At 39.8% G+C, this 11,665-nt stretch overlaps 1 protein-coding gene across 1 annotated transcript; it reads left to right on the forward strand.

The window, feature by feature from the left end:
• Window positions 1–140: 140 nt before the first annotated feature.
• On the forward strand, window positions 141–9,064 carry myl13 (myosin, light chain 13). Its single transcript, XM_026910229.3, has 7 exons — window positions 141–455; window positions 5,646–5,673; window positions 6,733–6,882; window positions 7,013–7,186; window positions 7,669–7,746; window positions 8,650–8,682; window positions 8,819–9,064. Exons 1-6 carry the CDS (start codon window positions 156–158, stop codon window positions 8,676–8,678), a joined length of 759 nt encoding a protein of 252 aa, XP_026766030.3. The 5' UTR covers window positions 141–155; the 3' UTR covers window positions 8,679–8,682; window positions 8,819–9,064.
• Window positions 9,065–11,665: the final 2,601 nt, after the last annotated feature.

Genomic DNA, 11,665 nt, shown 5'->3' on the forward strand with positions numbered 1-11,665 from the left:
GAGTCTTTAAAAACAGAAACGACACAGCGAGATGTTTGTCCAGCACACAGTGGTTTCAGGTTACACTCATCCTGTCCTCTTTCTGTCTCCCAGCGCTTCACTGTCTTCATGGACATTGTCCCAAATTTAGCTCCCGTTACTCAGGCCTTTTGTTCATGGAGAACGGCTGCGTCCCAAATAGCCTCGCCACGGCTCGCGTCCTTTTAAGGTTTTCCCCCCAGGAAGGAGGTGTGAGGCACCTGGGCATAAAAACCCCCTCAGCGCGGGGCAGATTCGCACCGGGATCATTTCACCGAGTCTCCACCGTTCATCCTCTCTCTCTCCTTCCTTCCTTCTTCTTCATCTTCATCATCATGGCCCCCAAAAAGAAGGAAGAGCCGAAACCCGTCGCTCCTCCTAAACCCCCGGAGCCTGAACCTCCCAAGGAGCCCGAGTTTAACCCAGCTGAAGTGCAGGTACATTTAACCAACTCCTTTCAAGCTTTCCATGGACTTCGAAATCAATATTTACATTTTTCAGGTGATGTTCGTGTAACGTAAACGTAGCCTGATATATCGCTTATTAAATATTAGCGATGATTTTTACACTAAACCATCAGTGTGTGACTTTATTAATATTAAATAAGTACAGTGTAGAAGTTAGTCTTCGTTCTTCCTGCATGGCTAAACCAAAAAATTCTACATTGATTTTTTAAATACATTTTATTTTATTTTAACTCACTGACAGGTGTTGCTGTGAACACACACACACACACACACACACACACACACACACTTTACTTTTCCTCAGTAAAGAGAACCTTTTCTCTAGTTGAACGTTAATAAGAAAAACAGACGAATGGATCATTTCATCGTTAACAAGAACGACGCGAGAGCTTTATTTCTTCTCTCGCAGCAGCAGAGCAGGACTGATTTTAACACTTCTATCTGCATCAGTTCCTGCATCAGTTGCATCAGAGTGTCGCTGAAGTTATTTCAGAAGACTTTATGGAAATTATGGCTTTTAAAAATGATCATCGACTGCGGCTCCGAGGAGAAATTGGCAAAATTATCTGCTAACCTTAACCACCCCTAAAAAAAAAAAAAAAAGGAGATTTATCCTGTAAAATAATCAGGAAAATGAAGCTAGTGTAAGTGTTCAAACTGCAGCTGTTAAACCTTTTATTTTTATAATCACAGTAATCACTTGAGTTTAAAACTAATAACATCAGACTACAGTGTATTTATTTATTTATTTATTTATTTATGACCTTAAAGACCTAAAAAAAAGAGTTTAAACTACAGGTTACAATAAGTTGTATATTTAATACGTATATATATATATATATATATATATATATATATATATATATATATATATATATTATGTGAAATAAGTGAGAACGTTAAACCTTATAAAGTAATATTAACCAAAAATATAAAAAGAAAAAAAAGCATATAAACTAATCAGAAAAATGACACAAGTGTAAATTTACACATTGTAATATTTTTTAAATAATTTATTATTGTTATGAATATATTGTGTACAGTAGTCTAATGATATCTAGCAGCCCGTTAAATCTGCTTAAAGTTGTTTTTCAGAGGATGTGTTTCATCCTTAAGCAAATGTTTCCATTAGCTGGAAATGTGTGTGTGTGTGTGTGTGTGTGTGTGTGAGAGAGAGTGTTATTTCAGCTCACCATCTCATAAATTTTACTCCATCTGAAAGCGATATTCTGAAACCGTATCGTTGGAAAAAGGCGAAACTCGACGCCACATTTATTTTCTCAGAGTTTTGTTTAAAGCCGACCGCAGAGCTCGAGTTTAACAAAAACATCAGGACAAAAGCCTCGATTTCAGACGAGGACGTTTCAGCGTCTGCTCGCTTCCACACGCAGGAATGCAGGAGTTCATCTGAGTTTCATTAGCAGCTTCCCACAACACAACACAACACAACACAACACAACACTGCACTGCACAGACCACCCGCTCACACACACCTCCTGTACCTCTACTGCTACTGCTACTGATACTCCTACTGCTACTGCTACTGCTACTCCTACAACACTGCACAGACCACCCGCTCACACACACCTCCTGTACTGCTACTGATACTGCTACTCCTACAACACTGCACAGACCACCCGCTCACACACACCCCTCCTGTACTGCTACTGCTACTGCTACTCCTACAACACTGCACAGACCACCCGCTCACACACACCTCCTCTACTGCTACTGCTACTGCTACTCCTACTGCTACTGCTACTGCTACTCCTACTCCTACAACACTGCACAGACCACCCGCTCACACACACCTCCTGTACCTCTACTGCTACTGCTACTGATACTCCTACTGCTACTGCTACTGCTACTCCTACTCCTACAACACTGCACAGACCACCCGCTCACACACACCTCCTGTACCTCTACTGCTACTGCTACTGATACTCCTACTGCTACTGCTACTGCTACTCCTACTCCTACAACACTGCACAGACCACCCGCTCACACACACCTCCTGTACCTCTACTGCTACTGCTACTGATACTCCTACTGCTACTGCTACTGCTACTCCTACTCCTACAACACTGCACAGACCACCCGCTCACACACACCTCCTGTACCTCTACTGCTACTGCTACTGCTACTGATACTCCTACTGCTACTGCTACTGCTACTCCTACAACACTGCACAGACCACCCGCTCACACACACCCCTCCTGTACTGCTACTGCTACTGCTACTGCTACAACACTGCACAGACCACCCGCTCACACACACCCCTCCTGTACCTCTACTGCTACCTCTACTGCTACTGCTACTGCTACAACACAGCACAGACCACCCGCTCACACACACCTCCTGTACTGCTACTGCTACTGCTACTCCTACAACACTGCACAGACCACCCGCTCACACACACACCTCCTGTACTGCTACTGCTACTGCTACTCCTACAACACTGCACAGACCACCCGCTCACACACACACCTCCTGTACCTCTACTGCTACTGCTACTGATACTCCTACTGCTACTGCTACTCCTACAACACTGCACAGACCACCCGCTCACACACACCTCCTGTACTGCTACTGCTACTGATACTCCTACTGCTACTGCTACAACACAGCACAGACCACCCGCTCACACACACCTCCTGTACTGCTACTGCTACTGCTACTGATACTCCTACTGCTACTGCTACTGCTACAACACAGCACAGACCACCCGCTCACACACACCTCCTGTACTGCTACTGCTACTGCTACTCCTACAACACAGCACAGACCACCCGCTCACACACACCTCCTGTACTGCTACTGCTACTGCTACTCCTACAACACTGCACAGACCACCCGCTCACACACACCCCTCCTGTACTGCTACTGCTACTGCTACTGCTACAACACTGCACAGACCACCCGCTCACACACACCCCTCCTGTACCTCTACTGCTACCTCTACTGCTACTGCTACTGCTACAACACAGCACAGACCACCCGCTCACACACACCTCCTGTACTGCTACTGCTACTGCTACTCCTACAACACTGCACAGACCACCCGCTCACACACACACCTCCTGTACTGCTACTGCTACTGCTACTCCTACAACACTGCACAGACCACCCGCTCACACACACCTCCTGTCCTGCTACTGCTACTCCTACTGCTACTGCTACTGCTACAACACAGCACAGACCACCCGCTCACACACACACCTCCTGTACTGCTACTGCTACTGCTACTCCTACTGCTACTGCTACTCCTACAACACTGCACAGACCACCCGCTCACACACACCTCCTGTACCTCTACTGCTACCTCTACTGCTACTGCTACAACACTGCACAGACCACCTGCTCACACACACCCCTCCTGTACCTCTACTGCTACTGCTACTGATACTCCTACTGCTACTCCTACTGCTACTGCTACTCCTACTGCTACTGATACTCCTACTGCTACTGCTACTGATACTCCTACTCCTACAACACTGCACAGACCACCCGCTCACACACACCTCCTGTACTGATACTGCTACTGCTACTGCACAGCACAGACCACCCGTTCACACACACCTCCTGTACTACTACTGCTACTGCTACTGATACTCCTACTGATACTCCTACAACACAGCACAGACCACCTGCTCACACACACCCCTCCTGTACCTCTACTGCTACTGCTACTGATACTCCTACTGCTACTCCTACTGCTACTGCTACTCCTACTGCTACTGATACTCCTACTGCTACTGATACTCCTACTGCTACTGCTACTGATACTCCTACTCCTACAACACTGCACAGACCACCCGCTCACACACACACCTCCTGTACTGATACTCCTACTGCTACTGCTACTGCACAGCACAGACCACCCGTTCACACACACCTCCTGTACTACTACTGCTACTGCTACTGATACTCCTACTGATACTCCTACAACACAGCACAGACCACCTCCTGTACTGCTACTCCTACTGCTTGTTCTACTCCTACTCCTAGATCTAATTCTACTCCTACTCCTACTTCTACTAATCTGTAAACTACAGGTTATAATAACTTGTAAAAGATCGTGCTATTGAAACCATTCTGGTCCTAATATTAACACTGATGTATATAATGTGAAATAAGTGAGAAAGTTTACATCTTTTATTTATTTTACATTGGGCTATGTCTGGTACTTTATTTACTTTATGTAAGGGTATTTACTTTACAGTTGTATTGTAATATATATATTTTTTTAAATTTTACAGTTATTTAATTTATTTAAAGATATTTAATTTACAGTTATTTACTTTATTTAAAGGTATTTACTTTACAGTTATTTACCTTAACATACTCTAAATCTGGTACTTTATTTACTTTTACTATACTTTACGTTATATATGTACATTATGCGAATATCTTAGTAAGTAATGTTATTGAAATTCATATATTCTTTTATAAGTCTAAAGCTGAAAATCCAGGCTGTGTCAATTACACTGTGTTATCTACAGCTAAACAAATAATTGATGTAAATTGAATTAAAGCATTAGCGACACCCAGCTGAGTATTATGGGATGCAGCACTGTGAAGGTTAAACTGAATTAACATTAGCTTTAGCTAAATGAGATCTACAGTGCAGGAAACAATAGCAAACCATGTGACAACACAAATGTGTTCACACTTAATTTAGCTTGTTCAAAGCATCTCTGTGACACGTGTGTGTGTGTGTGTGTGTGTGTGTGTGTGTGAAGGTCATGCCTACATGCTTTAGGACAGAAGGCAGGCGAGAGCAGCTGAATTAACCGCGCGTAACCCGAGCTGACGAGTGAAATATTTACTGAGGCCTCAAGGCCGAGAAAAAATAATACAGCACACATGTGCTTTCCTCAGAATTAAATTTAGAACTAATTTTAGAATTACAGTACTTTTGTTACTGTACTGCTCAATCTGTATCGACTCTAAACACTCTAATACTGTATTCTGAAATAATTACACTATTTTCATTTAACTTTAAATGACTAATATTAGTAGAAATGTAAAAAGTTAAATAAAATAAAATAAAATAAAGATTAAACTCTCCTGTAGTGAAGTAGACTCAGATTCAGACGTTGTGTACACTCTCCTCCTTCTCTCCATCCATAAGTAATTATTTTCTCTTTTTTCTTGCAGATTGAGTTCACTGCTGAGCAGATTGAGGGTAAGTGGCTTTTTATTTCTCCAATTATTCTGCACAAAGTTTAAGGCTACGGGCTACAGAAAATTTAATGAAAGATATCATTCAAATATAACATTTAAATTTTATTTTATTCTTTAAAAAAGGCAGCATTAAATGCCAAACTATCTCTGCCTGTGGGGGGAAAAAGTTCTGGCACCTCAAACCTCCTTGACACCTTTGTCCATGCCATTTCAAACAAACAAACAAACAAACAAACAAATAAATAAATAAATAAATAAAACCTCATTTAGTTCAGTAAAACTTATTATTATTATTATTTTTTACCTATGTAACCTCGTTTTTAAAATTCATCACCTTTAAAATCTAATCACCTTTATTTAAATTTCCTGCTGTAACATTACAGTAGCTCAATATCACACTTTTCTTTTTTCTTTTGTTTAAAAGATGTTAAATTAAATGCGATATTATAATGTTTGAGAGAAGGGCCTAGCTAACATGCTTTAAATTTGTCCAATTCTTTCTTCTATTTCCTGTGAAAAGTTTTTGCACCCAAACTCCTCCATCACTCCTTTGCCCATGTCTTTTATTATTATTTTTTTTTTTATATTTAATTGTTTTTATATATATAAAAAATGCCTAAGAATACTTAGGTAAGCAAGGCTTTCATGAAATATGACAATAATTTTTACAGTTTCACAGTTTAATCACTTCGATGTCTTAGTGCTGTAACATTACAGTAATCTAATAGCAGACTTTATTTTAAAGAAGGCAACAATAAACACCACATTTTAACATTTAGAAACTCCACTTCCACCTAGCTAAAGTGCGCTAAATGTCCTGTGGAAAAGTTTTCCAACTCCTCCATCACTCCTTTGCCATTTCATTTTTTTCTTTTTTTAAAAAAGCACTTACGGCATTAAGGCTTATACAAAATATAACATAAGCCAACAACGTTACAGTCTAATCACTTTAGCTAATCACTAATAAATTACATTTAACCAATTTCAAGAAGACATTACGTTAAACTCCACATTTCGTCCTTTAAAACGATTCTCAGAAACACACGTGTCTCTTCCTCAGATTTCAAGGATGCGTTCCAGCTTTTTGACAGAACGCCAACCAACGAGATGAAGATCACCTACGCCCAGTGTGGAGACGTCATCAGAGCCCTGGGCCAAAACCCCACCAACGCTGAGGTCATGTACGTGCTCGGAAAGCCCAAAGCTGAAGGTCAGCGCTCATGACTTATACATCTACCTCATGTCTGGGCTGTGACTCTGAGAGAAGATTCACGTTTAAGATTTTTTTAAAGATAAACAGGTCGATGCTGCACGTTCCTCACACATGTGTGTGTTTTCAGACATGAACGTGAAGATGCTGGACTTCGACCAGTTCCTGCCCATGCACCAGCACATCTGCAAGGCCAAAGGTCGCGGCACGTTTGAGGACTTCGTTGAGGGACTGAGAGTCTTCGATAAGGAAGGAAACGGCACGGTGATGGGCGCTGAGCTCCGACACGTCCTCGCCACGCTGGGTAAACATCACGCCACACACTTAGGAGAATTTCTGTCACTGAAATCAGGTTGATATTCACGAATGTCTCAGATTAGTTTGGAGCTGAACTTTCGTTTAGTCATTAAAACTCAGTTTTAAAACTCGAGATTTTGCTTTATTTCTCTAAATGTATTTGTGAAGTTTGGCAGAAAGACCACACAAAAAACTCCCAATTTTCCCTTCCATTTCATGTGAAAAAGTTTTGGCACCTCTGCCCCAAAAACCCCAGACATTTTTTGTTAGAATACTTTAACATATAATTTTTTTTTTTTTTGCTTTATTTCTCTAAACATATTTGTGAAATATCGAAAATTTGAGAGAAAGACAACAGTTTAATCTGAGAAAAATGGACTCGTACCATTGGACCCGAGCTCTCTCTCTCTTTCTCTCTCTCTCTCTTTCTCTCTCTCTCTCTTTCTCTCTCTCTCTCCATGAGTTCATCTGTTGTGGTTCTCATTTCAGGTGAGAAGATGAAGGAGGCCGAGGTGGAGCAGCTGATGGCCGGTCAGGAAGACGCTAATGGCTGCATCAACTACGAGGGTGAGAGCACTAACACACACACGCACGCACACACACACACGCACGCACACACACACACACACACACACACACACACACAGACTGATATTTAATATATACACTATTTTTTTTTTACTGTTTCCATTATTGTTGAGATTCCTGTACAATTTTTAGATTAAAGCCATATTAAGTTAATAATAATAATAATAATAATAATAATAATAATAATGACTAGTCCACCCAAATATGTTACATTATACAACAGTTGATAAACTGTTTATTTATTTATTTATTTATTTATCATTGCCATTCATTCTTTCATTCATTTGCTTACATGAATTTTTATATTTATTTATTCATAAGAACTTACATTTATTTATTTATACATTGAACATTTATAATTATTATATTCTTCACCTATCCTGTGTGATCATGTGAAATTAAACCCATATAATTAATTAATTAAATGTAATTAATTAAATAATAATAATAATAATAAAAATAATTTTATTTTCCATCATATTCAGCATTCTGACAATATAATCCATTTATAAATGCTTTGTATGATATTTATTGCAAGTACGCTTTTATATATTAATTAATTTAATTATTTATTAATATGTAAGAGTTTCTATAATTATTTTAATCCCATGTTTTTCTCCACTTACCCCGAGTTCACTAATTTAACACCTATGGGTGATTCTTTATTAAATGGTTGATTCTTTATTAAACATGTGATTTCTCCTAACATTAAAGATGTAAGAAATATATATTACATTTATAGCTGTATTTATTTGTGATATTTTCATCAGAATATAATAAAATAAACCTCTGAACCTGAGGCGTGTAAGTTCAGTCAGGACTCTAGATGGCGCTGTTTGTTACTCTTGAGCCAGGTTGTTGATTGTTTTTCTCTTTCTGCAGCATTCATAAAGTACATCATGGCTGGCTGAGCAGGTACAGCTCCACCTTCACCCTTCCCATAATGCACCTCTGCTTTAACAATAACAACTCAGCATTCATTTACATATGTTAAATGATATTTATAGATTATTTGCATATATTAATATTCATATTTGACTTTTCTACACAGATTCAGGAATGCTGACTGAGGATGCAAATTTCTCTTCCTTTCCTTTTTTTTCCCCTTTTCTTTCTTTCTTTCTTTTTTTTATAAATCTCTTCACACCCTCTCTGCTCGTCCCATCTTCCTCTTCCTCTTCCTCCTTCTCTCTCTCCATCGACTCTCATCATTTCCTGTTCTGAAGATGTTGTACGTCACATCGCTGTTCGTTTTGTGGATCAAAGAAAAAAGATTAAAATAAAACTTTATGCTTGATTAAGGTGCAATAGTCGATTGTTTTTATTCCTCTCTTGTACAAATAACCTGGAAGAGATGTAGAAGATGATAAAACCCAATGGTTTAAGATGTGACCTTAGCAAAAGTGTGTTCGCTTGCTGAGAAAACCTGTTTGGAAAACTGACTTCCGGCCCGGAAAGCTTGTTTATGTTTGGCCTCCTGTCAATCATTATATAGACACTCCAGATCCTGGGGGCGGAGCTTCCTGAACACGGGTGGGAATAAGAGGTGGGCTCAAGTAATAATAATAATAATAAAAAAATAGAAAAATCATTCAAATGTTGAACACTAATCCTTAGTCTTAATCCTTAACCTAATCGTTAGTTAGAGACTTAACGTTGGGGGAAAAAAGCCGATTTCCCTGATGCAGTCTGAAAATTATTATTTATTTCATTAAAGAATTTCTGCTTTTCATCATGGATTAGAAAGAAAGAAAGAAAGAAAGAAAGAAAAAGCCTCCTTTTTGTAAGTGCTTTCGCTGCAAGCACTGGACCTCAGCACAGGAAATGACATCATACTCTCTCTCATGTGGTCTTTGGCGACAGCAGCAGACTTTCTGTCATAAAATAGACGTAATTATTGAGGCCTGGTTATAAATTTAGTTTCCCAGAAACCGAGTTAGACTTCAAACACAGCCACAAAACCACACTGAAGTCTGAGATTAACAACTCTCATTCATTTACACACCATCGCTTACACAAAACTTCATCAAATATAATGCAGAAAAATGCTTTTAGACCTTAGGAACACTAAACGTTAAGGGTTTTTTTTCTTCCATTTTTATTATTTTATCAGATTTTTGTGACCTACTGAGATTTAAGAAATACACAAGCAGAGCTCCACATTTATTTACAGAACATTATATTATTAAATAGCAGTAGATGATTGTAATAAAATAATTTTTATTTATTAACTGAAAATATTAAATGAGGGCAAAAAAAAACAGGGAGATTAACCTTCAGGAAACAGGGGACACGATAAACATTTATAATAAACTGTACAATGAAATTCAGAGAAAAAGGCTCATCACTTTAAATGAGGCCACTTCCTGTTGCGTTTCCGGAAACAAGCCAGTAGAGGGAAGCAAAGATCATTTTCCAGTTTGTTCACTAATAAAAGTCGAGATCCTCTCTAAATGATTCTGTCTGATTCACTCCTCTCTAAACGACTCTGTCTGGATGACTCCTCTCTAAACGACTCTCTCTGGATGACTCCTCTCTAAACGACTCTCTCTGGATGACTCCTCTCTAAACGACTCTCTCTGGATGACTCCTCTCTAAACGACTCTCTCTGGATGACTCCTCTCTACACGACTCTCTCTGGATGACTCCTCTCTAAACGACTCTCTCTGGATGACTCCTCTCTAAACGACTCTCTCTGATTCACTCCTCTCTAAACGACTCTCTCTGGATGACTCCTCTCTAAACGACTCTCTCTGATTCACTCCTGTCTAAACGACTCTCTCTGGATGACTCCTCTCTAAACGACTCTCTCTCTGGATGACTCCTCTCTAAACGACTCTCTCTGATTCACTCCTGTCTAAACGACTCTCTCTGGATGACTCCTATCTAAACGACTCTCTCTGATTCACTCCTGTCTACACAACTCTCTCTGGATGACTCCTCTCTAAACGACTCTCTCTGGATGACTCCTCTCTAAACGACTCTCTCTGGATGACTCCTCTCTAAACGACTCTGTCTGATTCACTCCTCTCTAAACGACTCTCTCTGGATCTCCTCTCTACACGACTCTCTCTGGATGACTCCTCTCTAAACGACTCTCTCTCTGGATGACTCCTCTCTAAACGACTCTCTCTGATTCACTCCTCTCTAAACGACTCTCTCTGGATGACTCCTCTCTAAACGACTCTCTCTGGATGACTCCTCTCTAAACGACTCTGTCTGATTCACTCCTCTCTAAACGACTCTCTCTGGATCTCCTCTCTACACGACTCTCTCTGGATGACTCCTGTCTACACGACTCTCTCTGGATGACTCCTCTCTAAACGACTCTCTCTGGATCTCCTCTCTACACGACTCTCTCTGGATGACTCCTCTCTAAACGACTCTCTCTGGATGACTCCTCTCTAAACGACTCTCTCTGGATGACTCCTCTCTAAACGACTCTCTCCGTGAGAGCTAGTGAGGGCTAAATGAAGCTTTTGAATCAGTGACACATTGGAAGCAAAAATGACTCCGAGCTTTGAGGCATTTGACCCTCAGCTCTACACTGACACCTGCTGGACTATAAACATTCTTACAGTACCTTTACTTACACTGAATGTGTTTTGTGTTTCATCTGAGTCATGTCCATGAGAACTATGCATGTCATAAACACAGTATTCATGTCTGATTGAAGTAAGACAGTGATATTGGCTTATATTTATATGACACTATATAGTTTTTTAAGTTTTTGCTTGCATGTTAGTTTATACAGTTATTATTCTGCAATGCACAGTGGGTTTTTGTGAACCAAACACTTTTATTTAAGAAAATGATTTGCTCTGCACTGGGATTTACTCTGTTTCCTTTCTTTTACTCATGACATCCGCAGATTTTGAAGAAAGAAAAAAAAACACTC

This window comes from Pangasianodon hypophthalmus, chromosome 4 (assembly GCF_027358585.1).
Source record: "Pangasianodon hypophthalmus isolate fPanHyp1 chromosome 4, fPanHyp1.pri, whole genome shotgun sequence".
Taxonomy (NCBI): Eukaryota; Metazoa; Chordata; class Actinopteri; order Siluriformes; family Pangasiidae; genus Pangasianodon; species Pangasianodon hypophthalmus.